Source organism: Pelophylax lessonae (genome assembly GCF_965119305.1).
Source record: "Pelophylax lessonae genome assembly, chromosome: 2".
Classification (NCBI taxonomy): domain Eukaryota; kingdom Metazoa; phylum Chordata; class Amphibia; order Anura; family Ranidae; genus Pelophylax; species Pelophylax lessonae.
The window spans coordinates 728,627,051-728,654,951 of record NC_138769.1 but is presented as its reverse complement, the minus strand read 5'-3'; the positions used below and the strand labels follow the sequence as shown (position 1 = coordinate 728,654,951).

The 27,901-nt window shown below is 49.0% G+C and overlaps 1 protein-coding gene across 1 annotated transcript in view; it reads right to left on the bottom strand.

Annotated features, from left to right (window-relative positions):
- Positions 1–27,901, bottom strand: part of LOC309548317 (tRNA wybutosine-synthesizing protein 4-like) — a gene marked incomplete at its 3' end in the record, with an annotated part of 68,194 nt that overhangs the window by 14,551 nt on the left and 25,742 nt on the right. The window contains exons 7-11 of the mRNA XM_082248256.1: positions 27,339–27,446; positions 25,662–25,761; positions 23,451–23,687; positions 20,998–21,201; positions 13,149–13,249 (exon numbers count right to left, since the gene is read on the bottom strand). Coding sequence (XP_082104382.1) covers positions 13,149–13,249; positions 20,998–21,201; positions 23,451–23,687; positions 25,662–25,761; positions 27,339–27,446 — 750 coding nt within the window. The remainder of the gene's footprint in view (positions 1–13,148; positions 13,250–20,997; positions 21,202–23,450; positions 23,688–25,661; positions 25,762–27,338; positions 27,447–27,901) is intronic.

Genomic DNA, 27,901 nt, shown 5'->3' with positions numbered 1-27,901 from the left:
GCTGATCGACACCTGTTTGAAGGAAGGACAATACTCGAGAAACCGAGTACGTGCGGGGTGAAAACCCCCTGGACTCACACCAGGCAAAATAGGCCTTCCAAGTACGGTAGTAAACCTTCCCCGAGGAAGACTTCCTCGCGTTGATCAACGACCTCAGGGGAGAGACCCCTCTCCTTCAGGACCTCGGTCTCAACAGCCAGGCCGTCAAAGCCAGCGACTGTAAAGCAGGATGGTATATCGGCCCTTGAGACAGGAGATCGTCTCGAAGAGGCAGACGCCACGGGGCGTCGACCGCCAGATTCACGAGGTCTGCGTACCAGGACCGGCGAGACCAATCCGGCGCCACAAGAATCACCGTGCTGCGTTCCGAGTGTAACCTGCGAAGGAACCTGGACAGCAACTGAATCGGTGGAAACGCATACATCAGCTTGTACTGATGCCACGGGGCCACTAACGCGTCCGACGCGTCTGCCCGAGGGTCGCGCGTCCTTGCCACGAACCTTCTCACCTTGTTGTTGAGACGAGACGTGAACAGGTCCACATCTGGAAGACCCCACTTCGCGCACAACATCTGGAAGACAGCCGGGTGGAGAGACCATTCCCCCTGATCCAGGGTCTGGCGACTCAGATAGTCCGCCTGCCAGTTCTCCACCCCTGGAATGTGAACTGCCGTTATCGCCGGGACATGAGTCTCGGCCCAAGACAGAATGTCGGCCACTTCTCGAGCCGCTCGGGCACTCCTGGTGCCCCCTTGGTGGTTGATGTAGGCCACCGCCGTGGCATTGTCCGTCTGCACCCGAACCGGACAGCCCTGCAGCCGGTCCGTCCAATGATGAAGGCAGAGATTTATCGCACGCAATTCCAGAATGTTGATCGGAAGGGAGGACTCCCCCTCCGACCAAGTTCCCTGGGCGGACAGAACGCCCAGAACACCACCCCAGCCCGACAGGCTGGCATCCGTAGTGATCACCGTCCACGAGATAGGACGAAAAGACTTGCCCCCCGACACCATCGGGGACTGGAGCCACCACAGAAGGTCCCTTCTGGTGCGATGGCCCAACGAGATTTGAAGATCCAGAGATTGAGGTCGCCCGTCCCACCTGGACAGGATCTCCGATTGGAGACCCCGCGTGTGAAACTGGGCGAAGGGAATCGCCTCGAAGGCCGAGACCATCAATCCCAGACATCTCATGCACGTCCGCAGAGACGAGTGCGGAACGTCCCTGAGGGACCTGACTTCCTCCTGAAGAGTCCTGAGTTTGTCTTCCGGCAGGAAGACCTTTGCCTGAACCGAGTCCAGGATCATTCCCAGGTAGGGAAGACGAACCGACGGACTCAGCGTCGACTTTGGAAAATTTATCGTCCAACCAAACTCCTGCAGAGTTTGCATCGTGACAGACAGATCCTTTTCCAGACCCTGGCTGGTCGCAGACCGAACCAGGATTTCGTCCAGATACCCCAGGACAGAGATGCCCTGGGCCCTCAGCAATGCCAGAACCGGTGCAAGCACCTTGGTGAAAACCCGTGGAGCCGAGGCGAGACCAAAAGGTAACGCCACAAACTGGTAATGATCCTCCGCAATGGCGAATCGAAGGTACCTCTGGTGACCCTCGAAAATCGGGATGTGAAGATACGCATCCTTCAAATCGATGGAGGCCATGAATTCCCCCGGAACCAGGGCAGCCACCACCGACCGACCGCAGGGATTCCATGCGGAACTTGCGAACCCGCACAGAGCGGTTTAGAGCCTTCAAGTCCAGAATTGGACGAACCTTGCCCTCCTTCCTGGGCACGATGAACAGATTGGAATAAAACCCCCGAAATCTGTCCCGATGAGGCACCGGAACCACCACTCCCTGAGCCCTCAGGTCTCGCACCGCCAGGTTCAGGTCCCGTAAACGCTCTGGAGACAGTTGAAGATTTGAGGGGAAAAAATCTGCTCTCCGGCCGAGAGAGAAACTCGATCTTGTAACCAGATCGAACGATCTCCTGAACCCACCGGTCCCGCACACAGGCCAACCAGGGTTGAAGAAAACCGAGCAAGCGTCCCCCCACCCCAAAACTGGGTGAGGGCGCCCCTTCAGGCCGCACTGTTATGGGCTGACCGGACTTCTGTTTACCAGACCAGGGCTTCTTTTGAGAGCCCTGTCCCTTGAACGGTTTGCCCTTGTAGTGTGACCGAAAGGCACGAAAGGACCCCTGAGGAGGCCGAAAATTAGCATGTTTCTTCCCAGAAGCCCCCTTAGCCTTGGGGAAATGGGGCAAGAGAGTGCTCTTACCTCCGGTGATCCCCTTAATCAACGCATCCAAGGACTCCCCAAAAAGGCGAGACCCATCATAAGGCAGATTGGCTAAGGTCTTACGCGAAGATTGGTCCACCGACCAACACTTCAACCAAACCAGGCGGCGAGACAACACCACCACGCTGTTTACACGTGCAGCCAACAGGACTAAGTCCAAGTCCGCATCACACAGATACATGACACCCTGGTGGATTTGATCCACCATATCCAGGGTCGCCGGCGAGGCCGAATCGGCCACTAGGACGCGCCTAAGCATCTGCGTCCAACTTGCGACAGCCTGGGCCGCCATAAGAGAGGCAAACAGAGCTTTAAGCATCGAACCCGTAACAGAATAAGTATGACGGGCAAGAGACTCCAGTCTTCTATCCGTGGCATCACGGAACACCGGGGAATCCTCTGCAGGAATCGCAGTAGATTTGTTCAAAACCGCAATTGCGTGATCCACCGGGGGTGGCACACACCACCGTTCATCAGTGGAAGGCGAAAAAGGATAACGCAGCTTGAACCTACTTGGCACAGCAAAAGGTTTGCGTAAATTGCGCCATTGTTCCTTAACAGCGCGCTGAAAATCATCATTGCAGGGAAAAACCTGCGGCGTCCTGCGTTTTCTCTGCGTCCCATAAGCCGCCAAGGCAGCGGGGGGACACACTTCATCCTGCAAACGCAGCGTTTGTTTTATGGAAGCAATCAATTCATCCATGATTGCAAGCTCTTCAGGCGAGCCAGGGGGAGAATTATCAACCCCCTCAACCTCAGCCTCCACCTCGGACCCCACGAGATCCAGGGAGGAGCGGGACCCTGATAAGGAGACCCCCGCCATAACAGCCCCATCACCTTCACCCTCAGAATCAGAGGAAATAGAAACTCTGGGTCTTTTAGTAGATTGAGCAGCCACCAGCATCTGCACCTGAGCAGCAAGGCCAGCCACAATAGTGGCTAAATCCCCCCCTGGGGGGGAAACAGCGGTCCCCTGGCTTTCCACCAAGGTGGCAGGAAATTTGCCCTCCTGAGAATCCATTGCCCCAATATGATATGCCGGAGAATAAAGGGTTAACTGCCCCTTTAACAAGCGCGGCGAGCGCAGCCCACCGCACCACACACAAGCACAATGAGACCCCCACAGGGAACAATAAACTGAACACAGGCAATGGATATAGCAAGAACAGAAGGATAAAACCTGAGGAGACCCTTGCCGCTGCCTCGATCGGTGTACCCAGGAGAAGAGGAAGTGATGAAACCAGGGCGCTCTATTAAAGCCTATGGGAGGCTACAAGAAAATGGCCGCCTGCATGGAGAACATGCGGCCGGAGCGAGTGCAGGCAAAATGGCGCCGTTTGGCGCCGAAACCGCCGCTCCTACAGTACAGTTATGCATATAACACCATCCATATAAAAAAACATGGCAGATCGCTGCAGCGATCGCTGTATCGTGCCCCAACATGCCACAAAACATGCCCCACAGCACACAGCTTCTCACACTGAACAAGGCTGACACAGACAGTGTCACACAGCTCCCCCCCCCCCCCCCCTTGCAGCCCGCAGCATGCAGCCGAGAGATAGGGAGACAAACAGTGTGAATAGAGGCAGGTTACACAGTCCCAGACTGACACCCCCCCCAGACAGACAGGTCCCCACATAGATACACTTACCTCTCAATGGTGTGGGGGACCCGCATAGGCGAACAAGCCGCTGCACATGAGGCAGGGAGAGTCGCATACAAGACGCACAAAATTGGGGTTAAGAAACCGCACAGCGTCCAGTAAGGTAGCCACCTCACCAATCATCCCTGCACCGAACAGGGATGGGTCGTTCACTGTGCCAGGAGCGTTACCTGGCTGAACGCTCGATGGCAGGCTGGGAAGCCACTGATCCACGACCTGCGACCAGGGGGATCAGCCCGAGACCCAGCCCGCATGATCCTCTTCGTCAGAAGAACTAACTAATGCTGACAAAAAGAACAGTTAAGTAAAGGTAGAGAGAAAACTCAAACAAAAAATCAAAAAAGAAGAAAGAGGCTGGGGCACAAAGCCCCAGCACAGAGAGAACCAGCTACTCCTGACAAGCTAGACATTGAAACTGAGATATGGTTGCAGGAAGTAGGAGGGTATTGACTGAGGGGACCACCCCTTGAGGGTGGGATATGTTAAAAGCTTTAATGTTAACATATTCTGTTGCCTAGCTACTCCTTCGGAGCAAAGTCTAATACCCCATTGTGACGAATATGAAGAGGCGGCGACTGTCGGAGGGCGTAAGAGAAAATAGGGTTTCCATCCGTCCATTTTGGACGGATCGGATTGGATGTCAGCGAACATGTCTCCACTGACATCGGATGCCCCATAGGGATGCATGGGGCTTCCGTTCAGATCCGCCAAAAAAAAAAAAAGGCGGATCTGAAGGGACTCCATGTGTGAAAGGGGTCTAAGGGAGATGCAATCCCCTCATTTCAACACGTTGGTTACTTATTGGCCTTGTACCGCTCCTTGTTATTTCTCCTCATATGCATCTGCCTCTGTAAATGTATAGAATTTCTGTTTGACTGTTATTGATTATTTGGAAAACTGTAAAATAAACGCTTAAAAAAAAAAAACAAAAAACGGGGAACTGAATGACTGCCACTACCAGTGACATTTATAGGATGATCAGTGCCAATACTATACAGTCAGGTTGATTTACTAAAGACAAATATATTGTGCTCTAGATCTGCGGGGGAAGCTCTGCTGATTTCTATCATCCAATCATGTGCAAGCAAAAAACTGGGATTTTTGTCTCACTGTAAAAATCCTTCTCTGAGGTTCACTGACGGACACAGCTCCATGTCTTCTAGAGCAGGGATTCCCAAACTACGGTTCTCTAGCTGTTGCGGAACTACACATCCCATGATGCATTGTAAAACTCTTGCCATACACAGACATGACTAGGCATGATGGGAATTGTAGTTCCTGAACAACTGGAGGGCCGTATTTTGGGAATCCCTCATCTAGAACAGTGGTCCCCAACCCCCAGGCCGCGGACCGGTTCTAGACTATTGGGCCTTATGCTGCTCTCTCTAAGAGTAGGACTAGGCAGAAACCTTTTTGGTCACGACCCTGAGGCAGTCCCAGAGGGTATACCATCACTTCCTGCTATAGAACTATAGAGCAGCATAAAGCCCAATGGTCTAGAACAGGGATTCCCAAACTACGGCCCTGTAGCTCTTGCAGAACTACACATCCCATGAGGCATTGTAAAACTCTGACATTCATATACATGACTAGGCATGATGGGAATTGTAGTTTGGGAATCCCTGGTCTAGAACAGTGGTCCCCAACCCCCGGGCCACGGACCGGTACCGGGCCGCCCAAGGAACATTAAATTATTTCCATTTCATTTACTGTGGTGTATTTCTCTCTGGTTTGTGGACGAGAGGTTAACCGGGAGCTGAGAGACGCCACCTAAAGCAGCAGCAATACCTCGCATGCGCAAAATATCGTGATATCGGGGCGGTTTTAGGCGACATCTGGAGCTGAGCGGCTGAAAGCGGCAGTGGCGTTGTAGCTTTGGTAAAGGGAAGGTGTGTATCGCTCTTCTCTCTGTTCACCGGTACTTTCTCATGTTTAACAGTGCTTGGTGTATATTGTGTTTGCACAAATGTAACCCACAAATTAGCAAAAATTTGTACGAATCAGACGTCGTTAGAAAGTTTCCTTGGGAAAAAGAAAAGGCCCAGTGAAGAGACAGAAGAAGAGCCCTCAACATCAAAGAAACATGTAACTTTTAACAGACAATACCATGAGTCCTACTTGAAATATGGATTTATCGGGACAGGTGATTCCCACACACCAAAACCGCTCTGCATAGTTTGCGGCGACCAGGCCGCGGTAAAATTATCAAACGCTGACCAGTCCGCGGCGCTAAAAAGGTTGGGGAGCTCTGGCTCTATTAGACATGGAGCTGTGTCCCTCAGTGAACGAAAGAGAAAAATGGATTTTTGTAAAATCTTACCGTAAAATCCTTTTCTCTTAGCTCATCGACAGACGTAGTCCTCGGTGATACACCACCTTCGGGTTATGTTACCTCCGCAGGAGCAGGACTAGACAGGAAATTAAAAAGCTCTGGCCACACCCCAGGGGCAGTCCCAGAGGGTATATCCTCTCTCTCTCTGCCTCAGCAAATCAGTTATGTGAAAAAGCAGTGCTTAGAGAATTTAACCCAACCCAACTCCAAAACAGAGGGGCGGGGACTACGTCTGTCGATGAGCTAAGAGAAAAGGATTTTACGGTAAGATTTTACAAAAATCCATTTTTCTCTAGCGCTCATCGACAGACGTAGTCCTCGGTGATACACCACCTTCGGGACGTCCCAGAGCAGTATCACAACTGAGGGGTGGGAAAATGAAATCAAATCCCAATCTAGAAGGCCCAACCGGTGCCAACTAGAAGTTTACAATGCTCATCCTTAATGATGAGACTCAACAAAAGAGAGAAAAAATTTTTCTTTTTTTTTTTTTTTTTTCAAACAGAAAAAAACCCTCGAGGTAGACCACCGGTCTCCTCAAATTGCGGCCTGCAAAACCTTGCGGCCAAATGAGGCATCCGCCGATGCCGTCACATCAATTTTATAGAATTTTGTAAAGGTATGTACCGACGACCAAGTGGCCGCCTTACATACCTGGACCACTGACGCCTGATGGCAAAAGGCCCAGGAAGTACTGAGCGCTCGAGTGGAGTGCGCCCTAACAGGGAACGGAGGACTCTGACCCTTAATAGAATAAGCCTGTACCACCGTTTGTCCAATCCATTTGGCAATGGTCGCGGCAGATGCAGGCAAACCCTTTCTGGGGCCATCCGTGATCACAAAAAGTGAATCCGTCTTACGGAATGATTCCGTAGCTTTCAGGTATACCCTGATTGCCCGAACCACATCTAAGGAATGCAACGCATGTTCCCGATGATGCTTGGGCTGAGGACACAAGGAAGGTAGTACAATATCTTCATTCAGATGAAAATCTGAAACCACCTTAGGAAGAAAAGATGGCTTAGGATGAAGTACTACCTTATCCCTATGAATCACTAGGTATGGGGACTGGCATGATAATGCAGCCAGTTCTGACACCCTGCGAGCAGAAGTAATAGCCACCAAGAAGGCCACCTTCTGGGATAAAGTAAGCAAGGGAATCTCCCTGATGTTTTCAAAGGGAGGTTTCTGTAGAACCGACAAAACCAAATTAAGATCCCAGGGCGGTAAGGGCGCGCGGACTGGAGGAGCCAGGTGCCGCACCCCCTGGATGAAATTCCGCACCAAGGATTTGGTAGCTAAAGGTTTCTGAAAGAAGATTGCTAATGCTGAAACTTGACCCTTGATGGTGCTCAAGGCTAGCTTCTGCTCAACCCCTTGTTGCAAAAAGGCCAATATTCGAGACACCGAATAGGTACGTGGAGGAAATCCTAAAGATTCGCACCACGCAATATAAGTCTTCCATGTGTGATAATAGACTTTGCTGGAAGTCGCTTTCCTTGCTTTAATAAGGGTAGGAATGACTGAAGTAGACAAACCTCTGTCCTTCAGTACTTGGGTCTCAATGGCCAGGCCATTAAAACCAGCGACTGTAAAGCACGAAGGTAAATTGGTCCTTGAGACCACAGACACTCCCTGAGACGAAGTTCCCACGGAACGTCTGCGACTAACATGTCCAAGTCGGCCAGGCCGGCTTGAGGAGGCCAGCCTAGAATTTCTAGGACCACTGGCGCTGATTGGATCTGAACCAGGCGTCCCTAGAGGTATCTGGCCCCGACCATCCGAGAAAGTCTGGTCGTTTTCTGTTCCCACACATTTATCAGATACCTGATAGTTATCAGGAAAAGTGATCTTTTCTGGTTGAACCTCAGGGACCGAAGTCACCCGACTAGAGGCTACTTGGCCTATCTGGTCAATCAGATCCGATTCCTGTGAGGTATCGGGACTAATCTTGGGAAAAGGTAAAGGAAAAGATCTATTCAGGGAACGGTAACTACCGCTTCCTGTGGTACTTAAATGTTGGAAGGGAAGAATCGCACCGGTAGTAGTGGTTGATGCTCGATCTAATGTCCTGAATACCGGTGAAAACGTCCCCCCACCCTGAAACCGGGTGGGGGCGCACCTTCAGGCTGTGTACTCCTTTACTTCGGGTTTGGCTGGGTTGGTCCTCTGCTTGTCCGACCAGCCCTTCTTGAACCCTCCTGGAGGAGTCTTGCCTTTCCCGGGAGTACCAGCCGGGCGCCCTTTATGGGCGGTAAAGAAAGGTCCTCGCTTGTTGCGAGGTCCCTTAGCTTTTGCAGCCTGTGGCAAAAAAGTGCTCTTGCCCCCAGTGGCATCCTTAATGATTTCATCTAGGTTGGCCCCAAATAGACGATTCCCCTGAAAAGGGAGATTGGTCAAGGTCTTTTTGGAACCTAGGTCAGCTGACCAGCATTTTAACCACAGAACACGTCTGAGGATCACTGCTAACTTAGATGCATGCCCTAATAAGGGAGTAGTGTCCAAGGCTGCGTCACAGATAAACCGTAGCCCTTGTATGATCTGTTCCATCAAATCAGATGTCTCCTGGGGAATATCTTTTCCCCTAAGATCTTGGCGTACCATTTTCGCCCATTCCGTAAGTGTCTGGGAAACTAGACCAATCACGATTACTGGTCTAAATGCTGACCCTATCAGAGAAAAGATAGTGCGGGACTCTGCTTCTATCTTTCGATCCACCGGATCCTTAAAGGACGAAGTGTCCTCCACTGGAATAACCGTGGCTTTATTCAGCCTGGCAATAGGCGGATCCACGACTGGTGGTACCGTCCATTTCTTAATGATGGATTCCTCAAACGGATAGCGTCTAGCAATACGCTTGGAAATAGTAAAGGTACGTTTAGAATGCTCCCATTCTCCTTTAATCTGATTACCAAAACATTTAGGTACAGGAAAAGCCTTCGCCGTCTTGATGGGCTTATTAGTCCCAAAAGGCCTCTCTGTTTCAGTTGCCTCTGCCGGTAAAGCCTCAAGTTTTAAGGTTTCCTGCACTGCCACAACTAGTGCGTCCACCAATGCTTCTTCCTGAATTATAGCAGGAGAAGAAGCGTCCTCCTCACTGTCTGAGGGGGCTTTACCTGGGATAACAGCCCTTGCAGAGGAACCTGCAACTGCAGTGACCATCTCTGAATCTGAGTCAGAGGTGTCAGATAGTATAGGGGTAGGCGGGGGTCGCTTCCTTGACCCCCGTCCCTGACAGGCCGCCTCCACCCGAGCCACCATAGACTCCAAAATTGCTGTAAATGACTCTATACTCTGTGCACCGGCGGGTCCCGAGGCCCCCTCGAGGGAAACAGGTGGGGGAATCTGTGTGGCAGGGTCCATAATAACTCCAGTTACTTCCTGGATAATATAATTCAAAAGTAAAGAAAAAAACTTTTTTTTTTTTTTTTTTTTTCTGACCCCCAGTGCCACAAAAAGCCCCTTAGTGTTACCTGCTAGGGATCCCTATCGATCGAGAGAGAGAGAAATAGACCCCCAGGCTCACCACTTGATGCTCAGAGTTAAACTGCAACAGCTTACAGCGCTGTCTAGACAAACAGGAAGTCTTTTGGCTGGCTGCCCAGGAAGAAAGGAGGCGGCTCCGCCCCTCTGCACGCCTTCCGGCGCCTCCCCCAAGCTCCACGAGGTGTAGGATCACCTCAAACATGGCCGCCCCCATGCTGGAGACACGAGGCTACGCCAAAATGGCGGCTCGTGCGATCCAGCAAAAAAAATGGCGGCGGCCTATACTGAATAGCGGTGTGCTGCAGGGCACACAACACTCTCTCTGCATGGGGATATGCGTGGTTGGCGGTACCGGCCCTGGCGGACCGCATGGCCGTTCGGGAGGCCTGCTAATAGCTGGAGATCTGATTTGGAAGGCAGTCTACATGTCCGTGGCTTCTGACTGGTAGGTAGCTTATACTTAACCCATAAGATTCCCAGAATGCCACAGCTTACATATTTTTTAAACATGTATACAATAGATTGTTAGCTCCCAAACCAAGCCTCCTGGCTTTTGCACACATAAAATCACACTCAAAGTAGGAGGATTTGTGACATGTTATAGGATAGAAAGGACTCTTTCTTACCATACAGAGAGGGGCCCGCGTTCACCACAAAACCCGTCAGGGAAAAAGGGGGAACATACTACTCACCATACCGGAACCAGGCGGGCACCAACTCCTGACAGTACCCCTCTCCACCGGGGCGGGAGGGCTGTCGACCGATACGGACGCCGTGACTCATGGTCTTTGGCGTTTCAGCGAGACGTTTAACTCGCGGGTTCAGTCCTTTTAATGGGACTTTGTCGCGGCCGACCCAGCGCGGAGCTATGGCCTGCACGCGCTCGTAGGCTGAACTGGGGTGACCACCGGATCTCAACATCCAGCCCGTCGCCCAGTTCAGCTTTCTTGCTTGAAGATCTCACAGGAACACTGGAGAAAAAAAGCTGTCTAAAAATCCTTTAAGAAAAAAATTCTTGCCAGGACCTAAGATCCCAGCAAGGTATCTAGGTCCTTACTCCTAACTAGACAGAAAATAACTGATTTGCTGAGGCAGAGAGAGAGAGGATATACCCTCTGGGACTGCCCCTGGGGTGTGGCCAGAGCTTTTTAATTTCCTGTCTAGTCCTGCTCCTGCGGAGGTAACATAACCCGAAGGTGGTGTATCACCGAGGACTACGTCTGTCGATGAGCGCTAGAGAAATTAAGTTTTCTATTTTCCTTGCATGTTCCCCTCAGAGCTAGAGCAACTGCGCTTGCAGTGCACAGACTATTTACCTTGAGTAAACTAACCCTATTGTCGCTGTACTGGTGACACTGGCTGGATAGGGGGTCGCTGTACTAGTGACACTGGCTGGATAGGGGGTCGCTGTACTAGTGACACTGGCTGGATAGGGGGTCGCTGTACTAGTGACACTGGCTGGATAGGGGGTCGCTGTACTAGTGACACTGGCTGGATAGGGGGTCGCTGTACTAGTGACACTGGCTGGATAGGGGGTCGCTGTACTAGTGACACTGGCTGGATAGGGGGTCGCTGTACTAGTGACACTGGATGGATAGGGGGTCGCTGTACTAGTGACACTGGCTGGATAGGGGGTCGCTGTACTAGTGACACTGGCTGGATAGGGGGTCGCTGTACTAGTGACACTGGCTGGATAGGGGGTCGCTGTACTAGTGACACTGGCTGGATAGGGGGTCGCTGTACTAGTGACACTGGCTGGATAGGGGGTCGCTGTACTAGTGACACTGGCTGGATAGGGGGTCGCTGTACTAGTGACACTGGCTGGATAGGGGGTCGCTGTACTAGTGACACTGGCTGGATAGGGGGTCCCTGTACTAGTGACACTGGCTGGATAGGGGGTCGCTGTACTAGTGACACTGGCTGGATAGGGGGTCGCTGTACTAGTGACACTGGCTGGATAGGGGGTCGCTGTACTAGTGACACTGGCTGGATAGGGGGTCGCTGTACTAGTGACACTGGCTGGATAGGGGGTCGCTGTACTAGTGACACTGGCTGGATAGGGGGTCGCTGTACTAGTGACACTGGCTGGATAGGGGGTCGCTGTACTAGTGACACTGGATGGATAGGGGGTCGCTGTACTAGTGACACTGGCTGGATAGGGGGTCGCTGTACTAGTGACACTGGCTGGATAGGGGGTCGCTGTACTAGTGACACTGGCTGGATAGGGGGTCGCTGTACTAGTGACACTGGCTGGATAGGGGGTCGCTGTACTAGTGACACTGGCTGGATAGGGGGTCGCTGTACTAGTGACACTGGCTGGATAGGGGGTCGCTGTACTAGTGACACTGGCTGGATAGGGGGTCGCTGTACTAGTGACACTGGCTGGATAGGGGGTCCCTGTACTAGTGACACTGGCTGGATAGGGGGTCGCTGTACTAGTGACACTGGCTGGATAGGGGGTCGCTGTACTAGTGACACTGGCTGGATAGGGGGTCCCTGTACTAGTGACACTGGCTGGATAGGGGGTCGCTGTACTAGTGACACTGGCTGGATAGGGGGTCGCTGTACTAGTGACACTGGCTGGATAGGGGGTCGCTGTACTAGTGACACTGGCTAGAAAGGGGTTAACATCTAAAAGGCGATCAAGGGGTTGCAGGGATAAGAAACAGAAAAATTGTTCTCTCTGTACAAAGCCCTGTGTTGTTTACCAACACATGGCTCTAGGCCAGTGATGGAGAACCTTGGCAGCCCAGATGTTTTGGGAGCACATTTCCAATGATGCTTATGCACTCTCCAGTGTAGTTGAGCATCATGGGAAATGTAGTTCCAAAACATTTGGGGTGTCAAGGTTCGCAATCGCTGCTCTAGACTGTGATTGCACACAGCCAATCAGTAGATCCCGGCCATGAATCATTGGTTGACAGGCTTCTACTGTGTACAAAGTGTGTTTTGGCGGGGGGGGGGGGGGGGGGCTCAAATGTGCGTGCCCCAAGACCGGAAGCAGGATGGGTACGTTGCTTTGCCTGTACACAGTACATTGCGGGCGGGCGGTCCCAAAGTGGGTAAGGGAACATTTCACTGACCACTTGTAAAAACAAACATGGTTGCACTGACAATCATGATAAATGGGAAGTCCTCCAACGACCACCAATGTGAAGCAACACTGCAAATGTTACTGTCTGCACTTATTTTATGCCCATTTTTATCATTATTCATTTAATTCCAGCATCATTACTGAAAACACATGTGTTGTATGGCACAGCCCTGCAGTTTCATCTTATTTACTAAGCTAGGGAAAAATGTCCTTGCGAAGCAGTTGCCTTTAGTAAATCAACCCTGCATCTGTTCTCAGCTCTTCAACACTTACCTGGACCCAGCGCAGCTCCTCCACTTGGAGAAAGAGGCCGTCTTCCTGCAGGGCCGCAGACGGCACAGAGCGACCTCCAAACACAAAGATGTATTGCTGTCCTGACCATGGATAAAAAGAATATTGTTATTTAATGTAAATATAGGAGGTTGGATTGTACAGCAAAATCCCCACCTAATTAAACACCCAACACAGAAATATCTGAATGTCTCTTGATATGCAATGGGGTTGATTTAAGCCTCTTACACATGGGCGATGCGCCCGACGGCCTCCGTTTTGCTCAGCAGGGATCAATCCGCAGATCCCGACTGAGCAGGCGGATGACAGGTCCGTCTCCGTTCACTGTGCAGAGACGAAGTTTTCAGAGCCTCGCTTTCCTCTATAGGCGATCGGATGAAAAAGGACTGACTGTCCGTTTTCATCCGATCTGATCTTCCAGACGGATGGAAAATAGGGTTTCCATCTGTCCGGATTTCACGGACAGGATCGGATCAGATAGCAGCGGGCATGTCACCGCTGACATCCGCTGCTCCATAGGGGTGCATGGAGCATCCGATCAGGTCCCCCTAAAAAACTGACAGACAGACCGGATCGGATCGCCCGTGTGAAAGGGGCCTTACTAAAACTGGAGAGTGCAAAATCTGATGCAGCTACGCAAAATAGAAAATCAGCTTCCAGGTTTTATTATCAAAGCTTATTTGAACAAGCTGAAATTAGAAGCTGATTGGCTACAATATGCGCAGCTGCACCAGATTTTGCACTTTCCAGTTTTAGTAAATCAGCCCCGATGTATGGCCAAAATGTTGGTGGACACCTGACCATTACACCTATTAGATATCTCCTTCAAAACCATAGCACTTATCCACTTGAAGACCAGGCTTTTCTGGAACATTTTGTTTACATGGAACCCCCAAAGTGTGTGTATATATTTATATACATACATACATACATACACACATATATATATATATATTTGTATATAATATATATATATTTTCTTTAGCAGAGACCCTGGAAAAAAAAAAAAACACAATAGTTACCCAAATTTTTGTATAATGTGAAAGATTATGTTATGCCGAGTAAATACAGGGTTCATACACATTTTTACCAATAAAAGTCCATGACTTTTCCATGACTTCACGTAAATATTCATGACCTAAAGTTTCATGAAATCTCTATGTATACATGTTAAATAAGAAGAAAATCCATGTCACACCCAGCATATTTTTACTAAAATAAATGACAATCTGTAGTATACATGGGGAAAAAGCTTCAGTTTAGGCAGTCATGATGGAGGTCCATGGTATGGATGGCACAGTCAGATGCACAAAATGCGGCGCTTACTCTGTAGGCCCAAGCCACAGTCATGATGGAGGTGCAGGTGGACTGGTATGGATGGCACAGATGCACAAATGCGGCGCTTACTCTTGTCTATACTCAGGGGTCAAGTCCTAGGAAAAAAGTGTTGGGCTGTGGACATGATACAGGAGGTGGTTAAAGGCTGCGGACAGGATACAGAAGATGGTCAGAGAGTGCGGACATGATACAGAAGATGGTCAGAGAGTGCGGACATGATACAAGAGATGGTCAGAGAGTGCGGACATGATGCAAGAGATGGTCAGAGAGTGCGGACATGATACAAGAGATGGTCAGAGAGTGCGGACATGATGCAAGAGATGGTCAGAGAGTGTGGACATGATGCAAGAGATGGTCAGAGAGTGCGGACATGATACAAGAGATGGTCAAGAACTGCGGACATGATACAAGAGATGGTCAAGAACTGCGGACATGATACAAGGGATGGTCAGAGAGTGCGGACATGATGCAAGAGATGGTCAGAGAGTGCAGACATGATGCAAGAGATGGTCAGAGAGTGCGGACATGATGCAAGTGATGGTCAAGAACTGCAGACATGATAGAAGATAGAAGAGCACTAGGGAGGCCGGGGGGCACAGGGGAAGCAGAGAGCACTGGAGGAGCTGAATGGCACGGAGGGGGGGGGGGGGACTAGAGAGAATTAAGGGGGGGGTTTGGAAAGCATTGCAGGGGGGTTGGAAGGCGCAGGGGGGTGGAAGCAGGGAAAACCAGGGGGATGGAGAGCACAGGGGGAAGGGGGACTGTAGAGCACTGTCTGGGGGGGAACTGGAAATAACTGAGGGGGGAGCTAGGGAGCACAGGGGGGTGGAGAACACTGGGGGAGCCAGAGAGCATGGGGGGGGGAGATGAAAAGCACTGGGGGGGGCTAAAGAGCACTGGGGGGGCTAAAGAGCACTGGGGGGGGCTAAAGAGCACTGGGGGGGGGCTAAAGAACACTGGGGGGGGGGGGCTAAAGAACACTGGGGGGTTATTAGCACTGAGGAAGGGCTAAAGAGCACTGAGGGGGGCCAGCACCCCCCCCCAGTGCAGCGATGCGGGCGGCCCTTCGGACACCCCCCAGTGCGGCGATGCGGGCGGCCCGGCGGACACCAGTCTGACACCCCCCCAGTGCGGCGATCCGAGTGGCCCGGCTGACACCCCCCAGTGCTGCGATCCGAGTGGCCCGGCTGACACCCCCCTGTGCGCGCGCCTCCTTCCCCCCCGCCGTTGGTATGCCCCTGGGAGCGGGACAGTAAGTGCACTTCTCAGTTTCAGGTTTCAGCGGATCAATCCGCCGCAGAGTTCCCAGCCTGTCACGGTCTATTCATATTGAAGAGGCCAGTGACCAGGTTTCAGCTGTGCAGTGCGCTGCGGCAGCTGATTAATCCGCCTAAACCCGAAACAGAGAAAATAGTCCACTTACTGTCCCCCGCTCCCATAGAATACAGTAAAATACAATACATTTCTAAATAAAATAGTTGCACAAAATTCCATGACTTTTCCAAAACTTAGTGGGTTTTACTCATTTTCCATAACTATTCCAGTCCTGGAAAGTGTCATGTCAAAATCCCATGACTTTTCCAGGATTTTCATGACCGTACAAACCCTGTAAATAGATACCTAACAAGTCATGCTTTAAAATTGCGCACACTCGTGGAATGGCGACAAACTAAGGTACTTAACCCCTTCTGGACCGGACCTTTTTCTGACACTTGTTGTTTACAAGTTAAAATCATTTTTTTTTTTTTGGTAGAAAATTACTTAGAACTAGGGATCGACCGATTATTGGCAATGCCGATATATCGAGGGCCTATATGCACTTTTCCCCGATATATCGGAATCGGCCCCGGAGGTTACCGATATTACCGATATTTCGGGAAAGTGCTTGTACCGGAATGATGTCTGCAGCTAGAGGCATCACCCCGGTACCGGCGTCCATAGCCGACGGTCGGCTCTCTTGTAATGAGAAGCCGATCGGATGTCATTACAAGGAGTGGGAGGGGACGTACATATTTGGTGCAAGATTAAAAAAAATGACAGCATTCAAAACAGCCAAACGTGGCTGTTTTGAATGCTTTTAAGTGCAGAGGAGGGGTTTGGGGTCTTTTAGATCCCTCCACAACTGTACCTGCGAAAATGGTCGAAAACATCGGCCAATACCGATATCCAAAATATCGGTATCGGCACAAAAAAAAAAAAAAAAAACGATCTTGGCCGATCACTACTTAGAACCCCCCAAACATTATATATATTTTTTTTTAACAAAGACCTTAGAGAATAAAACAGAGATTGTTGCAATATTTTTTATCACACTGTATTTGCGCAGTGGTCCTACAAATGCATTTTCTTGGAAAAAAATTCACCCTTTTTAATTAAAAATAAGAAAAAACAGTAAATATTTTTTTTCTATAATGTGAAGGATAATGTTACGTCAAGTAAATTGATGCCCAACATGTCATGCTTCAAAATTGCGCACGCTCGTGGAATGGCGACAAACATTGGTACTTAAAAATCCCCATAGGCGACACTTTGAAAAATGTCTACAGGTTACCAGTTTAGAGCTACAGAGGAGGTGTCAAATTATTGCTCTCGCTCTAACGATCGTGGCGATAACTCACATGTGTTGTTTGAACACCGTTTACATATCTGGGCGCGACTTGCGTATGCGTTAGCCTCTGCGCGCGAGCTAACGGGGAGCTTTAATTTATTTTTCTCCTATTTATATTTTATCATTTTTTTATTATTATTTATTTATTTATTTTTTGATCACTTTTATGCCTATTACAAGGAAGTTAAACATCCCTTGTAATAATCCTATCTGCTGCCATAACCCTGGTATTTAACATCAAAGTACTGACGGGTCCGCAAGTGGGTAAAAACCTCCATAGGTGACACTTTTTTACAGGTTACCAGTTTAGAGTTACAGAGGAGGTCTAGGGCTCAAATAATTACTCCCGCTCTGGCGATCAGGGCGATATCTCACATGTGTGGTGTGAACACCGTTTTACCATTTACATATGTGGACGGGTCTTACGTATGCGTTTGCTTCTGCGCATGAGCACAGAGGGATTTTTTTTTTTCTTATTTTACTTTTTATTTTTACATTGTCCCTTTATTTTAGAAGGATGACAGATCCTCTTTATTGAGAGATCTGGGGTCAAAAAGATCTCTCATTTACCTTTAACCACTTTGCAGCTGCTCACGTTGAGCCTACTGCGGCAAAGTGGCTCTTGTAGGTCTGACGACGTAGACCTACGTCGACAGACACTCCCCCTTCTCGGCGGCGCACGCGCGCCGCCGGAGGCTCGCTCCCGCTGTTTTCAGTCACAGCGGGAGTCGGACCAGGGGAGGAGCAGCGGCGATCACTGCCGCTCTTCCCCGATCATCGGGAATCGAGTCTGGAGATCCGCCCGCCTGTGTAAACAAAGTGACAGACAGTGACAGATTGCAGGGTTCAGCATAGCTGAACATGCGATCTGTCCCTGTGTCACTCAGTCACCTCCCCCCACACACGTCAGTAAGCACCAGGCATACATTAACCCCTCCCCCTCCAATAAAATTAACCCCTTCCCTGCCAGTGTCATTTTTACAGTAACAGTGCATATTTATAGCACTGATTACTGCAGTAATGTCACTGGTACCCCCAAAAGTGTCAAAAATGTCAGTCAAGGGTCCGATCTGTCCGCCGCAATGTCGCAGTCCCGCAAAAATCGCAGATCGCCGCCATTACTCGTTAAAAAAAAAAAAAAAACACCAAAAACGACAGAAATCTTTCCTGCAACTTTTGCGCAAACCAATCAAAATACGCTTATTGCGATTTTTTTTACCAAACATATGTAGCAGAAAACAAATTGGCCGAAAATGATAAAAAAAATTATATTTTTACATTTTTTTGGGGGGGGGGGAATTTCATATAAAAAAAATGTGCAAAATATTGTTATTTTTTCAAAATTGTCGCTCTTTTTTTGTTTATAGAGCAAAAAGTAAAAATCGCACAGGTGATCAAATACCACCAAAAGAAAGCTCTGTTTGTGGGAAAAAAAAGGACGTAAATTTTGTTTGGGTACGGCGTCGCACGACCGCGCAATTGTCAGTTAAAGTCGCACAGTGCCGAATTGCAAAAAGTGGCCCGGACGTAAGACAGCAAAATCCTCCGGTGGTAAAGTGGTTAAAAGCAAAAGAAAAGAGCATATAGACGAGTGGTGGCAATCCCGGCCTCACTGGAATCCTGCCCCGCAAAAAGTCGCATCGGATCGCTCCCGGTTAAAACCAGGAACGACCAGGAAGCAGCCTGAGGGTTCTAACTAATTTTCTAGCAAAAAATACTGATTGTTACATGTCAGAAAAAGGCCTGGAGCTAAAGTGGTTAATAAAGATGGTCCTTTTTTGGAGCGCAGCTGCCCGCATATCCTCCTGTTTACACGGTCTGCAAATAATTTTCTGCTTCTCAGGTGGAGTTCAGCTTTAACCACTTGCCCCACGCAAATTTACTGCAGCAGGGCGGCTCAGCTGCGCATAATCGCATAGATCCATTTTACGTGGTGATTAGACACAGCAGGAGGGCAGACCGCGGGAGGAGCGGGCTCGATCGCCGCCGGCCTCCCGCAATCAACGGCAATACCGACAGGAGAGCCGCCTGGAATGTAAACAATGTAAGGCGGCTCTCCTGTCAGAGAGGCAGGGAAAGATCGTGTGATTCACCTAAGCTGACCGATCTCTCTCTCTGCCTCTTTTAAATCAATCCCCCCACACAGTTAGAAAGCACATATAGGGAACACACTTAACCCTTTGATCACCCCCAGTGTTAACACCTTCCCTGCCAATGTCATTATTACAGTAACAGTGCATATATATATAGCACTGATTACTGTAGTAATGTCACTGGTCCCCCCCCAAAAGTGTCAAAAATGTCAGTTAGGGGTCCGATCTGTCCGCCGCAATGTCGAAGTCCCGCTAAAAATCACAGATCACCGCCATTACTAGTAAAACATAAAAATAAATAAAAATGACAAATCTTTTCCCTAGTTTGTAGACGACGCGATAACTTTTGCACAAACCAATTATTAAACGCTTTTTGGGACTTTTTTCACCAAAAATATGCAGCAGAATACAAATTGGACTAAACTGATAAAAAAAAATATATATTTTTTAAAAATTTTTTATTGGGAATGTTTTATAGCAGAAAGAAGAAAATATTGTGTTTTTTTCAGAATTGTCGCTTTTTTTTTTTTTTTGTTTATAGCGCAAAAACGAAAAACCGCAGAGGTGATCAAATACCACCAAACGAAATCTCTATTTATTGGAAAAGAAAAGGACATCAATTGTATTTGGGTACCTGCGTTGCACGACCGCGCAATTGTTAAAGCAACACAGTGCCAAATCGCAAAAAATGGCCTGGTCATTAAGGAGGTAAAACCTTTCCGGGCCAGTGGTGTATTTTGGTTTTGTGCTGCCCTAGGCAAGACTAAAATTGGGCGCCGCCTTTCCGACTCCTATGTAAATTTTCCCCAATCCTTCCTTTTTAACGGATGTGACTCACTCCAAAATTGAAGGACTCCAAGTCCCAGCATGAACCCCTGAGATCTCATGAGAGGAAGGGGGTGGGAGAGAGAGAAAGGGGGGTGGGTGACGGAGGGAGGGGGATGAGAAAGAAAGGGGGGGGGGATGAGAGAGGGGGGATGAGAGAGAGAGAGAGAGAGGGGGGGATGAGAGAGAGAGAGGGGGGGGATGAGAGAGAGAGAGGGGGGGGATGAGAGAGAGAGAGGGGGGGGGGGTGAGAGAGAGAGAGGGATGAGAGAGAGAGGGGATGAGAGAGAGAGGGGGGTGAGAGAAAGAGAGGGAGGATGAGAGAGAGAAAAAGAGGGGGTAAGTGAGAGAGAGGGGTTGAGAGAGAGAGAGAGAGAGAGAGAGGGGGATGAGAGAGAGAGAGAGAGAGGGGGGGGGATGAGAGAGAGAGAGAGGGGGGGGTGAGAGAAAGAGAGAGGGAGGATGAGAGAGAGGGGGAAGGTGAGAGAAAGAGAGAGAAGGAGGATGAGAGAGAGGGGGGAAGGTGAGAGAGAGAGAGAGAGAGGGAGGATGAGAGAGAGAACGAGAGGGGGTGAGAGAGAGGGGGGATGAGAGAGAGAGGGGGGATGAGAGAGAGGGGGGATCAGAGAGGAGGGGTTGAGAGAGAGAGAGGTGAGAAAGGAGGGGAGAGAGAGAGAGAGGTGGGAGAGGCAGCTCTAGCAACCAGAGGCCAAAAGAGTCTCAGGTGGAGGGGGCGGCTTTTTTGCTGCCCCCCTGCAAGGTGCTGCCCTAGGCCTGGGCCTTGTTGGCCTAGGCCAAAATACAGCACTGTTCCGGGCTGAAGTGGTTAAATGACCAGCATGTGGGAGGACCTAAGAAAAAGCAATTCACAGATGTACTCCTCTTGGCCTCTGCAGAGGGGCATTTAGAACAGTGCAGAAAACCCATAAATACGGTGAAATGTGGGTTCCCAATGCTCAGACATTACCTTGGAGGGACACCTCGGTCGCAGTGTGTCTCCAGCGATGCAATTCAGGATGGAGATCTCTAGGTGTCATCTTCACGCTCTGGGTCTCCTCATCATACTGTAGAATATGGGCACCATTTGCCGGCCTAGAAGGGGAGAATCGACCTCCCAAGACTAAAACATGACCACCGGTGAGAGGTGTAAGAGAGTGCAAGAGATGTCCATCTACAGAGACAGAGAGGAAACGTTCAGGAGAATTGATACAATCCTTTGACATAGACAGGACAGGAGATAAATTCCACTTCCCTGCCAGTGTAATTTTTACAGTAACAGTGCATATGTATAGCACTGATTACTGTAGTAATGTCACTGGTACCCCCAAAAGTGTAAAAAAATGTCAGTTAGGGGTCCGATCTGTTCGCCGCAATGTCGCAGTCCCACTAAAAATTGCAGATCGCCGCCATTACTATTAAAAAAAAACAAAAACAAAAACCAATAAAAATTACATAAATCTTTCCCGTAGTTAGTAGACACGATAACTTTTACGCAAACCAATCAAAATACGATTTTTTTTTTACCAAACATATGTAGCAGAAAACAAATTGGCCGAAAATGTTAAAAAATTTAGATTTTTACATTTTTTTTTTGGGGGGAATTTCATATAAAAGAATGTGCAAAATATTGTTATATTTGTTTTGACCCCCAAAAGTGTCAAAAATGTCAGTTAGGGGTCCGATCTGTCCACCGCAATGTGGCAGTCCCACAAAAAAAAAAAAACGCAGGTCGCCGACATTACTAGTAAAAAAAAAAAAACAATAAAAATGACCTAAATCTTTCCCGTAGTTAGTAGACGCGATAACTTTTGCGCAAACCAATCAAAATACGCTTATTGCCTTTTTTTTTTTTACCAAAAATATGTAGCAGAAAAATTGGCCTAAAATGTTCATTTTGATTTTTACATTTTTTGGGGGGGGGGGGTGTTATATAGCAGAATGTGAAAAATATAGATTTTTTTTTCAGAATTTTCGCTTTTTGTTTGTAGCGCAAAAAAAAAAAGAAAAAAAAAAAAAAATCGCAGAGGTGATCAAATACCACCAAAAGAAAGCTCTATTTGTGGGAAAAAAAGGACGTCAATTTTGTTTGGGTACAGCGTCGCACGACCGCGCAATTGTCTGTTACAGTCACGCAGTGCCAAGTTGAAAAAAGTGACCTGGTCATTAACCGCTTGCCAACCGCCGCACGACTATTTACTGCGGCGGTCAGCCCCTCACAGGCAGAGCGACGTAGGTCTACGTCGCTAGCCTGGGAGGGTCTAGGGAGCGAGCGTGCGCCGCTGGAGGCATGCTCCCACTCCCGCGTGGTCACGGACCCCCCCGCGCGTGTGACCGGCGGACCCGATCGTCCGCCTGTCACTCGCAATCGTCGGTGGAGAGGGAGAAAGGCGGGTGGCTTATGTAAACAAGCCGCCTGTCATTCTCCCCTGTGTAGGAATAGAAATCATACGGTTCTACTATGTAGGACCGTTGATCACTGTTCCTACACCTCAAGCCACAGCCAATCACAGTTAGAATCACGCCCCTAGGGACACACATAGCCCCTCCCTCTAAAAAAAGTTAACCCCTTCACTGCCTGTGTAATTTTACAGTAACAGTGCATATGTATAGCACTGATTACTGTAGTAATGTCACTGGTACCCCCAAAAGTGTCAAAAATGTCAGTCAAGGGTCCGATCTGTCCGCCGCAATGTCGCAGTCCCGCAAAAAAAAAAAAAAATCGCAGATCGCCGCCATTACGCGTTAAAAAAAAAACAACAAAAATGACAAAAATCTTTCCCTTTGTTAGTAAACGCAATAACTTTTGCGCAAACCAATCAAAATACGCTTATTGCGATTTTTTTTTACCAAACATATGTAGCATAAATCAAATTGGCCGAAAATGTTAAAAAATTTTGATTTTTACATTTTTTTTGGGGGGAATTTCATATAAAAAAATGTGAAAAATATTGTTATTTTTGAAAAATTGGCGCTCTTTTTTTGCTTATAGCGCATGATCAAAAAATCGCACAGGTGATCAAATACCACCAAAAGAAAGCTCTGTTTGTGGGGAAAAAAGGGACGTCAAATTAGTTTAGGTACAGCGTCGCACGACCGCGCAACTGTCCGTTAAAGTCACGCAGTGCCGAATCGCAAAATAGGGCCTGGTCAGGAAGGGGGTAAAATCTTCCGGGGCTTAAGTGGTTAAGGGGGAAAATCCTTGATGAATCCAAGTGGTTGATGAATGAAAGGGGTGGGCCTATGAGAACGCAAAACCTGCTTGAAGCAAGTCAGAAGCACGTCAATTGCAGGCCAGAAGGAGGTCACCTGCAGATTAGGTACACCCATCAATGAATTTTGAATAATCTTAGAAGCCTTCCAAAATGATACAAGTGATACAAGTGCTTGAGCAATACCATGTAATAAAAATAAAGGGATTACCCCATTGGTCTGTGTTCATCTCCTGCACCCAGGCCTCATCTTTCCGTAATAAAAGATGGATGTCGTCTAATCTTCGGTGCTTGCCGTCTCCTTCCCCAAACCCACCAGCGGAGATGATGACCTGGGAAGACACTGGACAGGAGCGGTGACCAAAACGGCGTAGACCACAGACAGAAGTGGTGAGAGGATTCACAGGGAGAGAGCCACGGAACTCCTGAGCTGGAAGCACTGAGAACTCTACATAGAGAAAACAAAAAAGGAGACTCAGGATTACAATCAGGGATCCCTCAGCTGGAGCACAGGGAAGATCTCACACTGGGGTCCGTTCAAAGGCAGATGGGAATCACACAAAGGCAGATGGGAATCACACACAGGGGTCCGGCTAATGGCAGATGGGAATCACACACAGGGGTCCGGCTAATGGCAGATGGGAATCACACACAGGGGTCCGGCTAATGGCAGATGGGAATCACACACAGGGGTCCCGGCCAAAGGCAGATGGGAATCACACACAGGGGTTCCGGCCAAAGGCAGGTGGGAATCACACACAGGGGTCCCGGCAAAGAAGAAAATCACAAACAGGAGTCTGATCAATCTCACATATCTCACACAGAAGACATATGGGAATCACACACAGGGGTCCGGCTAATGGCAGATGGGAATCACACACAGAGGTCTGGCTAATGGCAGATGGGAATCACACACAGGGGTCCCGGCCAAAGGCAGATGGGAATCACACACAGGGGTCTGGCCAAAGGCAGATGGGAAACACACACAGGGGTCTGGCCAAAGGCAGAGAAGAATCACACAAAGGGGTCTGGCCAAAGGCAGATGGGAATCACACACAGGGGTCTGGCCAAAGGCAAATGGGAATCACACACAGGGGTCTGGCTAAAGGCAGAGAAGAATCACACACAGGGGTCTGGCCAAAGGCAGATGGGAATCACACACAGGGGTCTGGCCAAAGGTAGATGGGAATCACACACAGGAGCCTGGCCAAAGGCAGATGGGAATCACACACAGGGGTCTGGCCAAAGGCAGATGGGAATCACACACAGGGGTCTGGCCAAAGGCAGATGGGAATCACACACAGGGGTCTGGCCAAAGGCAGATGGGAATCACACACAGGGGTCTGGCCAAAGGCAAATGGGAATCACACACAGGGGTCTGGCTAAAGGCAGAGAAGAATCACACACAGGGGTCTGGCCAAAGGCAGATGGGAATCACACACAGGGGTCTGGCCAAAGGTAGATGGGAATCACACACAGGAGCCTGGCCAAAGGCAGATGGGAATCACACACAGGGGTCTGGCCAAAGGCAGATGGGAATCACACACAGGGGTCTGGCCAAAGGCAGATGGGAATCACACACAGGGGTCTGGCCAAAGGCAGATGGGAATCACACACAGGGGTCTGGCCAAAGGCAAATGGGAATCACACACAGGGGTCTGGCTAAAGGCAGAGAAGAATCACACACAGGGGTCTGGCCAAAGGCAGATGGGAATCACACACAGGGGTCTGGCCAAAGGCAGATGGGAATCACACACAAAAAGGCAGATGGGAATCACACACAGAAAGGCAGATGGGAATCACACACAGGGGTCTGGCCAAAGGCAGATGGGAATCACACACAGGGGTCTGGCCAAAGGCAGATCATGGGAATCACACACAGGGGTCTGGCCAAAGGCAGATGGGAATCACACACTGGGGTCTGGCTAAAGGCAGAGAAGAATCACACACAGGGGTCTGGTCAATGAGAATCACACACAGGGGTCTGGCCAATGGAAATCACACATACGGGTCTGGCCAATGGGAATCACACACAGGGGTCTGGCCAATAGGAATCACACACAGGGGTCCGGCCAATGACAGATGGGAATCTCACACAGGGGGGTCTGGCCAATGGGAATCACACACAGGGGTCCGGCCAATGACAGATGGGAATCTCACACAGGGGTTCGCCCACTGGCAGATGAAAATCATACACCCATTGATAGATGGGATCACATACAAGGACCCAGCAAACAGACATCCAATCAGAAACAGGACAGATGGGACCATGCACACACATACAGAAATCAGAGTTTTGCTTTGTAGGGGAGGACACTCAATGTTATTCCCAGCATGAGATCCGTGTATTATGTAATCAGCCCGGAAGTTGGATCCGTTTCCTCTGAGTCTGCTGCCACGCTGTTCATACCATCCATCATACCTATGCGAGTATCGCAGAGCGGTCGTAGGGCCGTACAGTGCGCTAGAGTTCCTCGAGAGGCCGCCAAGATAAAGTAATGAGAACACTTGAGGTGGAGCTCCTGATGGAAATATAGAGACAGAGATCATGTACCGGATCAGCTCCAGAAAGAGAGATAGGGCCAACAATCAATATCTGACAAATTATCGGGCATGGTGCACCAACTTCCCAAGGGATACCATCCCAGGTACACAGCTGCTACCCCCAAAAGGGCAACTGATATCATGAGCAACAAGCCTAGTCTTCCCACATAAAGGGGCACAACTCTTTTTAAAATAAAAAGATAATTAAAAGGGAAAATAATCTCCATAAAATAGAACTAATGCAGCCACCACACCTATGAACTGGTAAGCTGCGCTATACGACATCTTTGTTTCTGGATTTAGATGCATTTTACCAGATCAGGAGGACACCACGTAGAAAACATTGCTAGGTTTTCCCACACTGAGAAAAGGTGAATTGTCTACATCCCTCTGTAATGGAACCGCGACCCACACTGTACTTGTGGACTTCCGTCAGTATACGGCTTCCTCCCAGTCGAGAACATAGATATCAGATTTTCCAGCCGCCCCCATACAAAGCTAGCCGACAACTTAGCTTGTACAAGTTAACCACTTAAAGCGGTAGTATCCCGCTTTTTGACACTGTTACCTACAGGTAAGCCTACAATAAGGCTTACCTGTAGGTATAATTAATATCTCCTAAACCGGCACGGTTTAGGAGATATTTGCAGTGCATGCAGCCGCTCACGCGAGCGGCGCATGCGCTCTGAAGGTCCGGGGGGACCTTCAGTTTTCCTAGCCGGCAGCTTGCCGGAAAATCACTCCCGCGCGCATGCGCGGGAGTGACGTCATCGCGGCTCAGGCCAATCACAGCGCCGGAGCCGCCGAACCCGGAAGAGACGCCGAGGGATCATGGCGGCGCCCACAGCGATGTCCGGGGGTCCGTGACGGGGCTTCGTTCTAAGGTATGTAATACATAATGAGCTAGTATGCGATGTATACTAGCTCATTATGGCTTTGTCTTGCAGGTTTTTGTTTTTTTTTTCCATTTTCGGGTTTACAACCGCTTTAAGCCCCGGAGGATTTGGCTGCTCAAAGACCAGGGCCTATTTTGCAATTCGGCACTGTGTGAATTTAACGGACAATTGCGCGGTCGTGCGATGCTGTACCCAAACGAAATTGACGTCCTTTTTTTCCCACAAACAAAAGTGATTTCACCTTGGGTGCTTATTTGACATCTGTTCCCCAATAGATCTTCATTTTGCATTATCCTTATTTGGGTCAGTAGCGCGGCTTTTTCCTATTTATTGATGTCTATGGCCCTCAAGTTGCATGAAAGTTGGACTAAAGTAGTGCATGAATTACTTTGAAGTTGCTGCAACTTTAAGTATATGAATGGGAATCATTGAAAAACATGGGGAACAACAGTTTGTGCGACTCTGATGTCCAAAGTTGAATGACAAGTTGCCCAAGTGTGAAAGGGGCCTGAATCAGAGGCAGCATGGCAGATAACGCCTGAGTTTTCTCCAGCCCAGAAAAGATCGCCGTCCATTTTAATTTCCCCTCTGCAATAATCCGCCATCCTCCATTCCTAGAGGAATCGCACTCAACTGTCTAACACACACAGAATTCATACCTCAGACTCATCAAATGGCTCCAGCGATTCGATGCGTAATTTTTCCAGGTCCGGAACGCACAAAACGGAGAATTCGTTCATGTCCAAAATACGACATTTCTCCCAACCCTGTGAGGAGAGGAAATATCAGAAATTAAAAGTGCGGTCCTCAAGTTCCCCAAATTTTTTTACAAAATTTTGCATTAGAGTCAATAGGGAAGGTGAAAACGAAACCCAAATCTGAAAATTTTTTATTTTTATCTATTTATTACAGGTTTTGGTGCGGGTAAAAAAAAAAAAAAATAATGGAATGCATTAAGGTAAAAAATGTTTAGGCTTTAGAACCACTTTAGGATAGGAGCCAATTGTCCAATCAGTATGTCTTTAAGGTGTGGGAGAAAACCAAAGTACTTAACACCTTCCCGCCCATCATTCTGCTACAGGCTTTACCGTTCTGAGAGGACGTCACATAATGTCCTCTCAGAAGGGGCCACGATCTGTCACCTGCTGTGTCCACCGAAAACAGCCAATGACTGATCAGCGTACTGGTTCGCTGCTGGTACCATGTGACCAATCGCAGCATG